This window comes from Jaculus jaculus, chromosome 19 (genome assembly GCF_020740685.1).
Source record: "Jaculus jaculus isolate mJacJac1 chromosome 19, mJacJac1.mat.Y.cur, whole genome shotgun sequence".
In the NCBI taxonomy this organism is placed as follows: Eukaryota; Metazoa; Chordata; class Mammalia; order Rodentia; family Dipodidae; genus Jaculus; species Jaculus jaculus.
In genome coordinates this window covers 53577767-53594703 of record NC_059120.1, presented here as the reverse complement: position 1 = coordinate 53594703, position 16937 = coordinate 53577767, and the positions used below count along the sequence as shown (strand labels likewise).

General features: G+C 45.6%; 1 protein-coding gene across 2 annotated transcripts; it reads left to right on the top strand.

The window, feature by feature from the left end:
* The first annotated feature begins 9146 nt into the window (after positions 1 to 9146).
* Rbm8a (RNA binding motif protein 8A) lies at positions 9147 to 16637 on the top strand. 2 transcript variants are annotated; one of them, XM_004659100.2, is made up of 6 exons: positions 9147 to 9270; positions 9537 to 9596; positions 9738 to 9812; positions 10302 to 10438; positions 16199 to 16335; positions 16444 to 16637. In XM_004659100.2, exons 1-6 carry the CDS (start codon positions 9204 to 9206, stop codon positions 16487 to 16489), a joined length of 522 nt encoding a protein of 173 aa, XP_004659157.1. In that variant the 5' UTR covers positions 9147 to 9203; the 3' UTR covers positions 16490 to 16637. The 2 variants fall into 2 exon arrangements, with proteins under 2 accessions (XP_004659157.1, XP_004659156.1); XM_004659099.2 differs by having other exon boundaries at positions 9735 to 9812.
* Positions 16638 to 16937: the final 300 nt, after the last annotated feature.

Here is a 16937-nt window from a genome sequence, read left to right as displayed (position 1 = left end):
GCAGTAAAGTATTACCTTGCCTGGCTTCAACCCTGAATTTAAACCTTCCTTCAGGGCTGGAGAGATGCCTTAGAGGTTAAGGCACTTGTCTGTAAAGCCTAAGGACCCAGGTTTGATACCCCAGTACCCATGTAAGCCAGATGCACAAGGTGGAATATGCATCTGAAGTTTGTTGCAATGGCTAGAGGCCCTGGTGCTCCCATTCTCTCTTTCTCTTATCTGCCTCTCTCTTTCTCCAATAAATAAACTCTACTTCAATAATTGGTAGAAGGTAAAACATATCCTCTCCTGTTCCTCATACACACACGTACCCTACACTTTTTTAGAGCAGTGTCTATTGTATTTAGTGAGGCTGCTTACTACCTTAAATGTGTGTACCTTAGACACTAGTGATGAGAGCATGCATGGATCCAGAAAATTAGATGAGAATATAGTCTTATAGTACTTCCTAAGTGGAACCTTGGGACACTGCAGAAGGGAAAGAGAATCAATGACCAGTAGTTTGTAGATGAAGTCAGAGAGATGATCTGGAGTACAGCCAGAGAATTTTCCTTTTGGATAACTTTTCTTCTGAGAATTACATGTAGTCAGATATATTTTTCTTGTTTTGTGATCGTCTTAATATCTAGTGCACTTTCAAAACTCAGTTTTGGAATTTTAATGCTACTGCAATTGGACTTCCCACCCCAGTTAACAAATACATTGATTTTAGAAGTACATTAAGAGCTGAGCTGATGATGTAGAACTGTAGTGCCAGCTCAGGAGTTTGAGGTAGGAAGACTGAAAGTTCAAGGTCTGCCTGGGTAACTTAGCAAGATCCTCTCAAACTTAAAGTTAAGAGAGTTGGACATAGAGGTCAGGAGTGGTGGTGCACACTTTAATTCCAGCACTCGGGAGGCAGAGGTATGAGGATCACAGAGTTAGAGGGTAGCCTGAACTACAGATTGAGTTCTAGATCAGTCTGGACTAGAATGAGACCTTACCTCAAAAAACATCAACAAATAATAAATAAAAGGGCTGGGCATGTAGCTCACTGGTAGAGTGATTTCCTGGCATGGGTGAGGCCCAAGGCTCAATCCCTAGTACTGGGGAAAGAGAGATTAGGAAACACACCACAGTTAGTTCTTTCAGATTAGATAGGAACAAGATGAAAGGCAACTTTTTATTTTGTTTTGGTTTTGAAGTCATCTTTAAGACCAGGACACATGGGTCAGTAGTAAGGAATCCATCTACCACCGTATTAGTGCTTAAAAGGGCCCTCCTTGAGGCTGGAGAGATGGCTTAGTGGTTAAGTCATTTGTTTGCAAAGCCAAAGGACCCAGGGTCAATTCCGCAGGACCCACGTAAGCCAGATGCACAAGGGGCACATGCATCTGAAGTTCATTTGCAGTGGCTAGAGGTCCTGGTATGCCCATTCTCTCTCTGTCTCTCTTCTATCTCTCTCTGCTTGCAAATAAATAAATAAAATTTTAAAAGGGGGGGTCTCCTTGATTCTCTAAGCCCCTGCTGTGTTATTACATGGAATATGTGTGGCTTGTATAAAGGCTCCTACATTATCCTACATTGAATATCTATTTGTAATCCAGAAATCGTGAAACCTCCAGGTTCCTTATGCTCATTTATTTGTAAAGAATGTTAAAAGTGTAAAGTAAGGGGATTGTCCTTGTACCTCCTAGATTTATTTTTCTTAAACACCCAACAGGATTCCAAAGAAATTGAGAAAAATTATTGTGTCCAGCTTTTTAAAAATATTTTATTTTTATTTATTTGACAGAGAAAGAGGGAGGGAGAGAGAGAATGAGTGGGCACACCAGGGCCTCCAGCCACTGCAAACGAACTCCAGACATGTGTGCCCCCTGTGCATCTGGCTAACATGGGTCCTGGGGAATCAAATCTTTGGCCTTATAGGCAAATGCCTTAACTGTTAAGCCATCCCTCCAGCCCCTGTACAGTTTTTGAAAAAATATTTTTTTAATTTATTTGAGAGAGAGAGAAGGGCAGAGACAAAGAGAGAGAATGGGCATGCCAGGGCCTTCAGGCACTGTGAACGAACTCCACACACATACACCACCTTGTGCATCTGGCTTATATGGGTCCTGGGGAATTGACCGAGGTCCTTTGGCTTTGCACACAAGCGCCTTAACACTAAGCCATCTCTCCAGCCTCAAGCTGTTTTTTGTTTTGTTTTGGTAGGGGAAGTTGGGAGGAGTGTTAAAACATAGTCTCATTTTAGCCCAGGCCTGTCTTTTTTTTTTTAATTTTTTTTTTGTTCATTTTTTATTTATTTATTTGAGAGCGACAGACATAGAAAGACAGATGGAGGGGGAGAGAGAGAGAATGGGCGTGCCAGGGCTTCCAGCCACTGCAGACGAACTCCAGACGCGTGCGCCCCCTTGTGCATCTGGCTAACGTGGGACCTGGGGAACCGAGCCTTGAACCGGGGTCCTTAGGCTTCACAGGCAAGCGCTTAACCGCTAAGCCATCTCTCCAGCCCCCAGGCCTGTCTTGAATGTATGATCCTCCTATCTCAGCACCTCCCCCCCAGCCGCCCCCGCCATGCCAGGTACTAGGATTATAGGTATGAGCCACTACACCCAGCTGTCTGTCCAGTTCTGATGTTTAAGATTTTAACTATCTTTTTAGTACTTTCTATGTATTTTTCTATGTATAATTTTAGATAATTAAAATGATTTTTTTCTAATAAGTCAAAATGGCTCTTTTGGTTTTTTTAGAAAAATATGTTTATTTGTTTACAAGCAAAGAGAGAGAAACACAGAGAGAGAGAGAATGAGTGTACCAGGGCCTTTAGCTGCTGCAGATGAACTCCCCACTTTGTTCATCTGACTTTACGTGTGTACTGGGGAATCGAACTTGGATCGTTAGGCTTTGTAGGCAAGCGCGTTAATCGCTGAACTATCTCTCCAGCCCTGTTGGTGGTGGTGGGTTTTTTTGTTGTTGTTTTATTTTTTGGCTTTTGGTTTTTTGAGATAAGATTTAATTCTAGCCCAGGCTGACCTGAAATTCACTATGTAGTCTCAGGGTGGCCTCGAACTCACAGTGATCCTCTTACCTCTGCCTCCCCAGTGTTGGGATTAAAGGCATATGCCACCATACCTGGCGTTTTTGTTTTTTTGCTTTGTTTTTATTGTTGTTTGTTTTTTGAGGCATAGTCTAATGGAACCAAGCTTGGCTTCCAACTTGTGGTATAACCGAAGCTGGCCTTGAACTCTACCTCTCATATTGGCATGTACTACCACACCTAGCTTTTTTTTTCCCCCCTGAGACACAGTTTTACTACGTATCCATGCGTGGCCTGAATGTGCCATGTAGATCAGGCTTAAATTTGTATTGATCCCTCTGCCTCTGCTTCCCAAGTCTGGAATTACAATCATGCAGTACCATACTAGGCCAGGACTCTTTCTTGGGACATATATAAAAGGAACTCTAAAGTGGCCTCCCTCCCTCACTCATACATACTCTAAAAGAGAATTGAGAGTGGTAGAAATATGACTGTACTGCCAGTTGGAGCCTGGGTTTATCCCTGGTTCTTTTTCCCACAAGTTCTGTTCAATCCCACTGCAGTAGTTATTTAAACACACGGTTCTCAAGTCTGTTTCTTCCACTTGCCCAGCCTTCTAACGCCCATATTTCCATATTATAGTCAGAAGCACTGTGAGCTTACACAGCTGCAGTGAGCCCCCTTGTCTGTCCATGCTTGCTCCTGTTTGACTTTCTGATCTGTTACCTGCCTGCTTATCTCAGCCAGAAAGCTCAGGCCCGTCTTTATCTCTTCCTTCTCTCCATCCAGCCACACAGTCACTTCTTCTTGAGTTGCCTTCTTTATGAACTCTCTCATCTGAGCCCCCCCCCCCCAAGGAAGGGTTTTGCTCTAGCGCAGCTGATCTAGAATTCACTACGTAGTCTCAGGGTGACCCCGAACTCACAGTGATCCTCCTACCTCTGCCTCCCAAGTGCTGGCATTAAAGGTGTGTGCCGTATCTATTTGTCCATATTTATTGCTTTATTCTTTGCCACATCTAGACGGGGGGGCTCACTGCTATAGCATCCTCATTTGTCTTTGTATTCATGAATCTCCTCTTCTCTGCTCCCCAAGATGGTCTTACAAGGCTTAAATTGTTATTGAGCTAACTTTGTCTTTAGAATAATTTCCCAATGTTTTACATGTGTTAGCCTTGACTTTACTTAAAATGACTTTAGATGGTGAATGGACACTTTTTTGAAACAGGTTCTTCTCCCCCCCCCCCCTGAGGTAGTGTCTCACTGTAGCCCAGGCTGACATGGAACTCACTCTGTAGTGTCAGGGTGGCCTCAAACTCACAGTGATTCTCCTACCTCTGCTTCCAGAGTGCTGGGATTAAAGGTGTGCCACCACGACCAGCCAGGACAGGGTTTTCTTTTGTTGTTGTTTTGTTTTTTTGGCTTTTCAAGTTAGGGTCTTGTTGCAGTCCGGTTCGCATTGCTGGTAGAAATCACCCAACCAAGAGCAGCTTCTGGGAAAAAGAGGTTTATTTTGGCTTACAGGCTCCAGGGGAAGTTCCACGATGGCAGGGGAAAACGATGGCATGAGCAGAGGGTGGACATCACCACCTGGCTAACATAAGGTGGGACACAGCAACAGGAGGGTGTGCCAAGCACTGGCATGGGGAAACTGGCTATAAAGCCCATAAGCCCGCCCCCAACAATACACTCCCTCCAGGAGGCATTAATTCCCAAATCTCCATCAGCTGGGAACCTAGCAGTCAGAACACCTAAGTTTATGGGGGACACCTGAATCAAACCACCACAGGTCTAGACCTGGAATTCACTACGTAGTCTCAGAGTGGCCTCTTAACTCACAATGCTCTTCCTACCTCTGTCTCCAGTGCTAGGTTTAAAGGCATGTGCCGCCTTGCCCAGCTTTGAGACAGGGTTTTATGTATCCAAGGCAAGTCTCAAACTCCCCCAACTTAAATTTTTTTTTTTTTTTTTTACTTTTAGTAGAGACAGAGAGGGAGAGAGAAAAAATGGGTGCACCAGGGCCTCTAACCACTGCAAACAAACTTTTGATGCCTGTGCCCCCTTGTGCATCTGGCTTATGTGGGACCTGGAGAACCAAACCGGGATCCTTTGGCTTTGCAGGCAAATGCCTTAACCACTAAACAATCTCTCCAGGCCTCCCACTTTTTTTTTTTTTTTTCAAGGTAGGGTCTCATTCTAGCCTAGGCTGACCTGTAATTTACTATGGAGTCTCAGGGTGGCCTCAAACTCACGGTGATCCTCCTACCTCTGCTCCCCAAGTGCTGGGATTAAAGGCGTGTGCCACCACACCTGGCTCCCCCCCGCTTCTTTAAAATAACTTGTGCTGAGAGAGAGCGTGAGCAAGAGCGAGCCAGGGCCTCTACCCAGCACCACCATGTGCATCTGGATTACATGGGACCTGGAGAATTGAACCTGGGTCCTAAGGCTTCTTAAGCAAGTGCCTTAACTGCTAAGTCATCTCTCCAGCCCCCAAACTCCCTTTCTATGGAAGGATGAACTTGAACTTTTATTCCTCCTGCCTTTACCACCATTACAGAATATGCCATCATGCCCAATTTTATGTGGTGCTAGGCATTGAGCCTAGAATTCCCTGCATGCCAGGCAAGCATTCTACCAACTACCCTATATTCTCTGCCCCAACATTAAAATTTTTTTTTTATTATTTATTTGAGAGAGAGAAAGACACAGGGAGAGAGAGAAAAAAAATGAGAATGTCAGGGTCTCCAGCCACGGCAAATGAACTCCAGACGCATGCACTACCTTGTGCATTTGGTTTATGTGGGTCCTGGGGAATCAAACTGAGGTCCTTTGGCTTTGCAGGCAAATGCGTTAACTGCTAAGCCATCTCTCCAGCCCTCTTTTTTTTTTTTTTTTTTGAGGTAGGGTCTCACTGTAGCCCAGGCTGACCTGGAATTCACTATGGAGTTTCAGGATGGCCTCGAACTCACGGCAATCCTCCTACCTCTGCCTCCCAAATGCTGGGATTAAAGGCGTGCGCCACCACGCCCGGCCCAGCCCTCTTTTTTTATTTAAAGTCTCACTCAATACCTCAGGCAGGCCTTGAATCCCTTGCTTCCTGAAATTACAAATATGAGCCCCCATACTCAACACTGAAGTAAGTTCTATTTCTTTTTTTCTTTTTTTTTTTTTTTTTTGGTTTTTCGAGGTAGGGTCTCACTCTGGTCCAGGCTGACCTGAAATTAACTCTGTAGTCTCTGGGTGGCCTTGAACTCACTGTGATCCTCCTATCTCTGCCTCCCCAGTGCTGGGATTAAAGGCGTGCGCCACCACGCCCGGCTTGATGTAAATTCTAAAAAGGAAATCAGGCTGGAGAGCTGGCTTCATGGGTAAGGTGCTTGCCTGTGAAGCCTAAGGACCCAGGTTCAATACTCTAGGTCCCACATAAGCCAGATAAATGTACATGGTGGCGTATGTGTCTGGAGTTCATTTGCCATGGCCAGAGGCCCTGGCACGCCCATTCTCTCTCTCTCTCCCTCTCTATGTCTCTAATAAATAAATAAATAAATAAAAATAAATCAGAAAGAAAAATAAAAAGGAAATCAAATGAAGGGAAGGAAGATAACAGATGGCTTCAGGAGACACTATTATTGAGACCTGAAGGATGAGGCTGAGTCAACCCTGTGAAGACCTGTAGGAACAGCATCAGGAACAGAAAGTTATTAGGCAAAAAAGTTGCAAAATCCCTGAGGTTAAGAAAGAACTCACCAAAGCCAGGCATGGTGGCACACACCTTTAATCCCAGCACTCGGGAGGCAGAGGTAGGATCGCCATGAGTTTGAGACCACCCTGAGACTCCATAGTATTAACCTGAGCTAGAGCGAGACCCTCACTCGAAAAAAAAAAAAAAATCATAGTTAAGGGGAAGTATAGGGAGGGAAGTATAGGAGGTGTGGGAAAATGGGGTTGAACAAGTTACAGACACAGGCAGAGCAGGCTTGAGCCTGAATTTCATTCTAACTGCAAAAAAAGTCAAGGTGTAGTTTTTAGTAGAGATGCACCAGTTTTGTTTTTTTGTTGTTGTTGTTGTTGTTTTTAAGAGAGTGCATTACAGGGCCTAGGGAGATGGCTTCTCTGGGTGTTTTTGTTTGTTTTCCTCCCCCCGCCCCCAGGTAGGGTCTCACTCTAGCCTAGGCTGACCTGGAATTCACTGTGTAGTCTCAGGCTAGCCTTGAACTCATGGCGATTTTCCTACCTCTCCCTCCCAAGTACTGGCAGGTAAGAGCCCTTTCATTGCAAGCATGAGGACTTGAATTCAAGACTCAGCACATACGTAAAAGGTGAAACATGGCTATGCGTGCCTGGTGTGGAGTGTGGCAGAGATGGAGACAGAAGACTGCTGAGGTTTCCTGCTTAGGGAGCTCCAGGTTCAATGAGACTGTCTCAGGAGAAAAAGCAGAAGGGCTTGAGTGATAGCTTAGCAGTTAAGCCGCTTGCCTGGGAAACCTTAAGGACCCAGTACCCGTAAGCCAGATGCAGTGGCTAGAAGCACTGGTGTGCCCATTTTCTCTTCATATCTCTCTTTCTCATAAATAAAATTATTTTCAATTTAAAAAAAGGACAATAACAAATGCTAACTTTAGCTTATGTATACTTAAATATTTAAGTCTAAAAAAAAAAACAAAGGAAAGTGGGGGCTGGAGAGATGGATTAGCGGTTAAGCACTTGCCTGTGAAGCCTAAGGACCCCGGTTCGAGGCTCGGTTCCCCAGGTCCCACGTTAGCCAGATGCACAAGGGGGCGCACGCGTCTGGAGTTCGTTTGCAGAGGCTGGAAGCCCTGGCGCGCCCATTCTCTCTCTCTCTCTCTCTCTATCTGTCTTTCTCTCTGTGTCTGTCGCTCTCAAATAAATAAATAAAAAATTAAAAAAAATTTTTTTTTGTTTGTTTTGTTTTTCAAGGTAGCATTTCACTGTAGCTCAGGCTGACCTGGAATTCATTATGTAGTCCCAGCGTGGCCTTGAACTCATGGTGATCCACCTACCTCTGTCTTCCAAGTGCTGAAAGTAAAGGCATGCACTACCACACCCAGCTAAAAAAATTTAATTTTTTAAAAAGTCCAGTTCAAATGCCAAGTCCTGCTAGTCCTTTCTTCATATTGTCATTGCATTTTTCTTGCATTTTTCTTTGTGTGGTGCCAGGGATCAAACTCAGGGTAAGTGAGCTGTACCACTGCCACTGAACTACATCTCCAGCCCATGCCATTGCTTCATGACCGCAATGATCACTTTCATGGTGCTTTGTTACACTAGCCCCATATGCATTCATAACCAGTCAAAGCCTAGGTTTTTAAACATAAAATACCTATAACATCTTCAAGTAAGTGCAAGCCACTTTCGTTTAAGACTGTGATGCTCCACTCTCCTTTTTATCTCCCCTGTCTTTTTAAAACATTTTATGGGGGCTGGAGAGATGGCTTAGTGGTCAAGCGCTTGCCTGTGAAGCCCAAGGACGCCGGTTCCAGGCTCGATTCCCCAGGTCCCACATAAGCCAGATGCACAAGGTGACGCCTGCATCTGGAGTTCGTTTGCAGTGGCTGGAGGCCCTGGCACGCCCATTCTTTCTCTGTCAGTCACCCTCAATAAATAAAAATAAAACATTTTTATCTATTTGAGAGAGAGGAGGGAGGGAGGGAGAAAATGGGCGCGCCAGGGCCTTCACTCACTGCAAACATATGCCACCTTATGCATCTGGCTTTACATGGGTCCTTTAGCTTTGCAGGCAGGTTCCTTAACCACTAAACCATCCCTCCAGACCCACTTTCTTCCTCTATCAATCAAATAAATAAACTCTGCTTAACTGCCACCATTTCTTTAGTCTGCACGAGGCAGAAGGGCAGCAAGTTTCGAGTATGGAGGCTTCCTTGTTAGAGCATCAAGTTAACCACTGTGGTTTCCGTGAAGGCACTCACTCCACCGACCCCTCCGGTCCTGGGGCACTCGGCTGACAACTTGCTCAACATGGCTACGCAGGCACTTCCGGTTCCCTCTTTAAAGCAGGCCGGCCTTTCCGTGCGAATTTTTCCCGCGCCGGGGGCGGGACTTAGGCGTCGCCTGTGATTGGCCAGCTCGACGGTGACGTTTTCCCTCCGCGACAGTCTCCCGAGGAGCCCGGATGCTGAGCGGCGCTGAGCGCGGAGGCAGGCAAGATGGCGGACGTGCTGGACCTTCACGAGGCGGGCGGCGAGGATTTCGCCATGGATGAGGATGGGGACGGTGAGAAGGCTGGAGGCGGCTGCGGGAAGAGGGGAAGGTGCGAGAGAAGAGTCTTGAGAAAGTATTTTCCCACGATGGGGGCCGGCGAGCTGGCTCTCGGCTAGAGACTCCGCCCCCTTGTGGAAGACCATAGGGGCGGGACTGGGTAGGGGCCGGCTGGTGGCTGTGGGACGCGCGGTGCCAGCGGTGTCTTTCGGAACGATAGGGACGCTGAGAATGACTCCTTTGTTTTTGCTGCGTATTCTCTTTCTCTCCTGGGCCTCCAGAGAGCATCCACAAGCTGAAAGAAAAAGCGAAGAAACGGAAAGGCCGCGGCTTTGGCTCCGGTGAGTGCTGGGAAAGGCAGAGCGGTGTGAGAGAGCGAGATCTCCCGAGTTTGTGGGGACTCACCTCCCCACCGCTGCACGATTCATGGGGCACCTTGGGAGGAGAGTTTTCGGTGATCTGGTATGTGTTCCTTATAGAAGAGGGGTCCCGAGCGCGGATGCGCGAGGATTATGACAGCGTGGAGCAGGATGGCGATGAGCCCGGACCACAACGCTGTGAGTAAAGTGGGACGTGTGGGGGACTCCGTGTGGACGGACAGACAGAAGCGAATGCAATCGGGGACCTCCATTCTGCTCAGTGTAATCCTATTGAAGTTTTTGTTTTTCAACTTTTTTCTTTTGTTGACAGCTTCCATAATTATAGACTATAAACCATGATAATTCCCTCCCCCCTCTCAATCAGTCTCTCTTATTTTGATGTCATGATCTTTTCCTCCTATTATGAGTCTTGTGTAGGTAATGTCAGGCACTGCGAGGTCATGGATATCCAGGCCATTTTGTGTCTGGAAGAGGACATTGTAAGCAGTCCTACCCTTCCTTTGGCTTTTATATCTTTTCTGCCACTTCTTCTGTAACGGACCCTGAGCCTTGGAAGGTGTGATAGAGATGTTTCAGTGCTGAGCATTCCTCTGTCACTTCTCAGCGCCGTGGTTGAAGTTTTTATTTTCTGTGCACATACATCCACCACCCTCCCTTTCCCAACAGCTGTTGAAGGCTGGATTCTCTTTGTCACTGGTGTCCATGAGGAAGCCACTGAAGAGGACATCCATGACAAGTTTGCTGAATATGGGGAAATAAAAAACATACACCTCAACTTGGACAGGCGTACAGGATACCTAAAGGTATAGGAGTGACACTGCATGGCTTCCCTCCTTCGTAACCCTCAGACGGCTTTGGTGGTGGTGCTTCTGCGTTTGCTGTCGTTGGCCAAGAACAAAGTTGAAATACCGAAGTTGATTTTGCACTGGGAATGTGACTCAGTTGATAGAGGGCCTGCCTAGCGTGCATGAAGGCCTGGGTTTGGTCCTCAGCACCTGCATAAATTGGGCATGGTGCTTCCAGCACCCAAGAGGAAAGTTTGAGACCAGCCTGAGTTACATGAGATCTTCTCAAAACAAAAAACAAAAAAAAAGAAGAAAAGAAAAATTGAGGGGGTTATTAGGAAAGAGATGAAAACAAAACAAGCATGTTGTGTGTACAGTAGGGAAATATGTGTATTTCATTGTGTAAAGCTTACAGGTTTTTCTGTTAAGGATGGAATTTGGACTTGAAGAGGGTACTTGATGCTTGCTAACGTAGAAGTTTGTGTGTGTGTGTTATCCTTAGTAATATTGTCCACTTCTCTTAGTCAGGGTCTCTTGGCTCTTGGCCCGTAACTCACCCATCAGTTAGCCAGTCAGCTTAGGGATCCTTCTGTCTCTGCTCCCCAGTTCTAGGCTTACAGTCTCACGCTGCCATGCTTGGCATTTTTACATGGGTACCCGGATAGGTAGAACTCAAGTCTTCATGCATGTGAGGTCAATACTTTGCACAGTAAGCCATCTCCCCTGGAGGATTTTTGGGGAAGGGGCTTCTCAAGGGAGAACTTCAGTTTGTTAAATGACTTTTTTTCGTCGTTTTTTGAGAACTTTTTTTTTTATTAACAACTTCCATGATTGTAAACAATATCCCATGGTAATACCCTCCCTCCATTTTTTTCTTTCTCAATTTTTATTAACATTTTCCATGATCATAAAAATTATCCCATGGTAATACCCTCTCTCTCCCCCCTCCAGCTTTCCCCTTTGAAATTCCGTTCTCCATCATATCCCCTCCCTACCTCAATCCCTCCCTCCCTCCATTTTTTGAGAACTTTAATATACAAACAAACTGCAATTTGATCATGCTCCCATCTCATCATTCTCTTTTGTCTACCCTTCCCTGAGTCCTTTTTTTGTCCCCCACCCACTGAGGACCCTCTTTCAAGGCAGTCCTTCCTGTGTTTTGTCGTCTCATTCCTTTTGTCCTCCTCCATTTTCCATGTCAAAATGTTGATGAGATCAAAACAGTGCGGATCTTGTGGAAGTATTGTTAACCACTGTGAGATTATGAATGCACCAGTTGGTTCATGTCTGGAGGTCAGTGCCCCAAAGTACAACTTTGCATTTGGCTTTTACATTCGGCTTCTCTTCGGCGGTATTCTCTGAGCCTTGCAGGGCATGACAGAAATCTCCTTTAGTGTTGAGCTCTCAACAGGCTGTTATTTTCTGCTTTGAGTTTTGAGTCTCCTCAGTGTGAAAGATAATTTATAAAGAGGTTTCATTTGGGGCTGGGGAGAAGGCTCAGCAGTTAAGGCACTTGCCTGTAAAGCCTAACAACTTGGGTTCAGTGGGTTCAGTACCCATCCACACATGCATTTAGAGTTCAGTTGCAGTGACTGGAGGCCCTATCCCCCCTCCCCGCATATATTTTTTTAAAGGTTTATTTGCATGTGTGTGCACACTAGGATCTCTTGCCACTGCTAAGGAACACCAGATGCTTGTGCCACTTTTTGTGTCTCCCTACACAAATGGCCTGGGAATTGAACCTGGGCTGGCAGGCTTTGCAAGTGAGTACTTTTAACTGCTGAGCCAAATTCCCAGCCCCAAAAGACTTTTGTTTATTTTTGGGTTTTCGAGGTAGGGTCTCACTCTAGCCCAGGCTGACCTGGAATAATTCTCTATGTAGTCTCAGGGTGGCCTCGAACTCACAGCAGTCCTCCTACCTCTGCCTCCCCAGTGCTAGGATAAAAGGCATGGGCCACCACTCCTGGCTCCTAAGATTTTTTGTTTGTTTTTGTTTATTTATTTGAAAGCAAGAGAGAGAGAAAGAGGCAGAGAGAGAGAGAATGGACACGACAGGGCCTGCAGCCACTGAAGACAAACTCCAGATCCATGTGTCACCTTGTGCATCTGGCTTACGTGGGTCCTGGGGAACTGAGCCTCGAACCGGGGTCCTTAGGCTTCACGGGCAAGCGCTTTAACCACTAAGCCATCTCTCCAGCCCGCAACTAAGATTTTATATTTATATGTATATGTATGTATGTATGGGGTTTTTTTTGCTTTGTTTTTCAAACTAGGGTCTCACTGTAGCCCAGGCTCACCTTGAACTCACAGTGATCCTACCTCTGCCTCCTGAGTGCTGGGATTAAAGGTGTGTGCTGTCACGCCCAGCCCAAAAGATTTATTTTTTTCTTTATTGGTTATGTACATACTCAGTGTGTAAACAGTACATGTTGGTATTACCCTCATCCCTGTTTTCCCCCCTTCAAAGGGATCCTCCTCAGTGGGAATGCTGGTTATCCCTCTAGGGATCCAAAACATTTTTTTTTTTTTTCATTTTTCGAAGTAGGGTTTTACTCTACAACAGGTTGATGTGGAATTCACTATGTAGTCTCAGGGTGGCCTCAAACTCATGGTGATCCTTCTACCTCTGCCAGGATTAAAAGCATGTGCCACCATGCCCGGCTCCCAAAAGATATTTATTTTTTATTTATTTATTTATTGGGGGGGAGGGGTTTGAGGTAGGGTCTCACTCTAGTCCATGCTGACCTGGAACTCTGTCCTCTGAAGGTGGCTTTGAACTCATGGCGATCCTCCTACCTCTGCCTCCCAAGTGCTGGGATTAAAGGCGTGTGCCACCACGCCCGGCTCCAAAAGATATTTTTAACATAGATTTTAAGCACAAGAATTAAAGGGGAAAAGACTCAAGAAATAGGAGAGCCAGGTGTGGTGGCGCATGCCTTTATTTATTTTTTGGTTTTTCAAGGTAGGGTCTCACTCTAGCCCAGGCTGACCTTGAATTCACTGTGTAATCTCAGGGTGGCCTCAACCTCACAGCGATCCTCCTACTTCTGCCTCCCGAGTGTTGGGATTAAAGGCATGTGCCACCACACCTAGCAATCTCTTTTTTTATTTTGATGTCATCATCTTTTCTCCTATTATGAGGGTCTTGTGAAGGTATTGCTAGGCACTGTGAGGTCATGGATATCCAGGCCAATTTCTGTCTGGACAGTTGTATTGTAAAGAGTGGTACCCTTCCATTGGCTCTTACATTCTTTCCTCTCTGCAATGGACCCTGAGCCTTGGAAGATGTGATAGAAATGTTTCAGTGCTGGATACTCCTCCATCACTTCTCAGCACTGTATTGACTTTTTGGTCATCTTGGAGGTCACCACCATCTGAAAAGAGAATCTTCTTTAACCAAAAGTGAGAGTAGCGTTAATATATAAATATGAACATTAGCTGGGCATGGTGGTTCACGCCTTTAATCCCAGCACTCAGGAGGCAGAAGTAGGTGGATCGCTGTGAGTTCGAGGCCAGCCTGAGACTGCATAGTGAGTTCCAAGTCAGCCTGGATTAGACTGAGATCCTACCTCGAAAAATCAAAAAAAAAAATTTTAATGAACATTAAGTGTAGTGTTTACAGGACAGTTTGGTGAGCATAATATATGACAAGAAAGAGCAGGTTTTATAGCCCTAAGGCTCGACCTCCCCTGCCATAGGCTTTTGATTAGGTTTTCAGTACCAGGCATGTATTCCCTGCCACAGAGTGGGCCTTCAGTCCAGTTAGCAGTTGGTTTCCCCTAAGACACACATGCCACTATTGTACCTGTTTAGTCATTTGGTCTGTCTGGCAAAACTTGAGGCTTCCAGTGTCCACTCTTTTCACCGCTGATGACTTCTGTCTCCCATGGGGCTGCATGCAGCACAGCTTTGTCCAACTTTCAGTCAGCTGGCCTACAGGGAGGTTTTCAGCTCAGCCCAGCTCGATTTCTCAGTGACCTTGCAGCCCAGGCATTTGGAGTCTTCAGCAGTAGGGTTTCTGTTTTTAGTGGGAAACCAAGGGCCTTGGCAACAGCCTGTAAATGTTTTGGAGGCAACAGGGAACTACCTGGCCAACAACTCACTGGAAGTTATCTCATCCCTGGCAGTGAAAATTTAATTTTAATACTGTATGGCTTCTGGATGTGACATTATCTGAAAAAGTAGGCTTTCATATTCTTACTCAGAATATCTTGAATTTTGGTTGACCCTCTCCCCGCCCTTTTACTCCATCTCTTCTCTTGGCCTCACTTAGGCCATTCCACTCCCTATAATCTGTTCTTCTACTTACATATATACAATACCATCCCCTTAAGTCCTTCCATCTCCTCCTTCCCTTATAGCCTTTTTCTAGCTTTCTGGCCTCTGCCACCAACTTTTGGTTCCAGCTCACACACCAGTCTAAACATTTTTATAGCTAGGATCCACATAGAAGAGAACATGTGACATTTGGCTTTCTGGTCCTGGGTTACCTCACTTAGTATAATATTTTCCAGACCCATCCATTTCCCTACAAATTTCATAATTTAATGTTTCTTTGCTACTGAATAGAACTCCATTATGTAGATGTACCATATCTTTATAATCCATTCTCCTTTTTTTGTTTGTTTTGTTTTTCAGGGTAGTTTCTCACTTTAGCTCAGGCTGACCTGGAATTCTCTATGTAGTCTCAGGGTGGCTTCGAACTTACAGTGATCCTCCTATCTCTGCCTCCCAAGTGCTGGGATTAAAGGTGTACGCCACCACACCCAGCAAATCCATTCATCTTTTCAGGGACATAGAGGCTGGTTTCATTTCCTAGCTATTGTGAATAGAGCAGCAATAAACATGGTTGCATACGTATCTCTAAGGTAGTGAGAAGAGTCCTTGGGATATATGCCTAGGAGTGCTATAGCTGAGTCATATGGTGAGTCTAGTTTTATCTTTCTCAAGAACCTCCACACTGATTTCCACCATGGCTGTACCAGACTACATTCTCACCAACAGTGTAGAAGGGTTCCCTTTTTACTACACCCTCACCAACATTGATTGTCATTTGTTTTCTTGATGACAGCCATTCTGACAGGAGTGAGATGGAATCTGAAAGTAGTTTTAGTTTGCATTTCCCTGATGGCTAAGGATGTAGGACAGTAATAGTGTTAGGGGCATCAGGGACCGCCGTGCCTAACAGCTCGCTGGAAGGTATCCCATCCCTGGCACTGAAAATTTTCCACTAACAATCTATGGCTCCTGTTTGTTCCATTGTCCAGAAAAGTAGGTTTCCATATGACTTATTTAAACATAGTTTATTTGTTTGAGAGAGAGAGGGAGGGAGAGAGAAAGAGAATGGGCATGCCAGGGCATCCAGCCACTGCAGACAAACTCCAGATGTATGTGCATCTGGATTACGTGGAGAGTCAATTCAGGATCTTGGCTTTGCAGGCAAACACCTTAAGTACTAAGCCATCTCTCCAACCCCTCCCCATGTGACTTATTTATATCCTCTTAGATTTTGATTAGCCCTTTCTCTACCTTTCTTTGTTTTTTTTTGTTTGTTTGTTTTTGTTTTTATTTTTTAGAGAGAGAGAGAATGGGCGTGCCAGGGCCTCCAGCCACTGCAAACTCCAGATGCATGTGCTTCCTTGTGCATCTGGCTTACGTGGGTCCTGGGGAATCAAACCTTGGTCTGTTGGCTTTGCAGGCAAGGGCTTTAACTGCTAAGCCATCTCACCAGCTCCCCAAATAGGAGAGTTTTGATACTTGTCTTTTTATTTGCCCCAGGGGTATACTCTAGTTGAATATGAAACCTACAAGGAGGCCCAAGCTGCCATGGAGGGACTCAATGGCCAAGATTTGATGGGACAGCCTATCAGCGTGGACTGGTGTTTTGTTCGGGGTCCACCCAAGGGCAAGAGGAGGTAAAGTGGAGAGGGCCAGCACTTGCCGTGGTGAAGGGAACATGAGCAAGATCAGGACGGTGTAGTGCCCCTCTGACGGCCTCCCCTTCTTCCTTTTCTTTTCCCTAGAGGTGGCCGAAGACGCAGCAGGAGTCCAGACCGGAGGCGGCGCTGACCAGTCCGCTGTTGCCCAAGCGGTCTTTTCAAGACTCCATTTTGTCACATAACCATGGAAGAGTAGGGCTGAAATGGAACTTGTGTTTCTATTTAATCTCTTCATATTTCTTTTGAGTTATGAATAAATGTTGTGTTTGTGTTTTCTACATTTAACATTACTTTTCTCTCTAAACACTTGGAAGAAGTGCTTACATCAGGGCATTGTGGGCTGCTGTGATGACACTTGAGGCTGCTCCACGTTTCTAGAGGTTTAAGTGAGGCTGTGCTCAACAGCTCTTTTTCTTGGGAGCCAAGAAAGCAGGGTTAGCAGTGAATTTTTCTTATGGTTTCAGAGAATACCTTCACATACTGTCTTGTGGACAAATGGATATTAAGGAATGGCTCTTGTTTCTCGTCTCTTGCCTCTGTCTTTGTGTCTCTGTCTCATGTAGACCAAGCTGGCCTTG

Bases quoted from the DNA above. Each gene is read 5' to 3' on its own strand.
- Rbm8a (XM_004659099.2), top strand. From the start codon at position 9,204: ATGGCGGACGTGCTGGACCTTCACGAGGCGGGCGGCGAGGATTTCGCC. The intron at 9,271-9,536 runs GTGAGAAGGCTG...CTGGGCCTCCAG, and splicing joins CATGGATGAGGATGGGGACG to AGAGCATCCACAAGCTGAAA. The intron at 9,813-10,301 runs GTGAGTAAAGTG...CTTTCCCAACAG, and splicing joins TGAGCCCGGACCACAACGCT to CTGTTGAAGGCTGGATTCTC.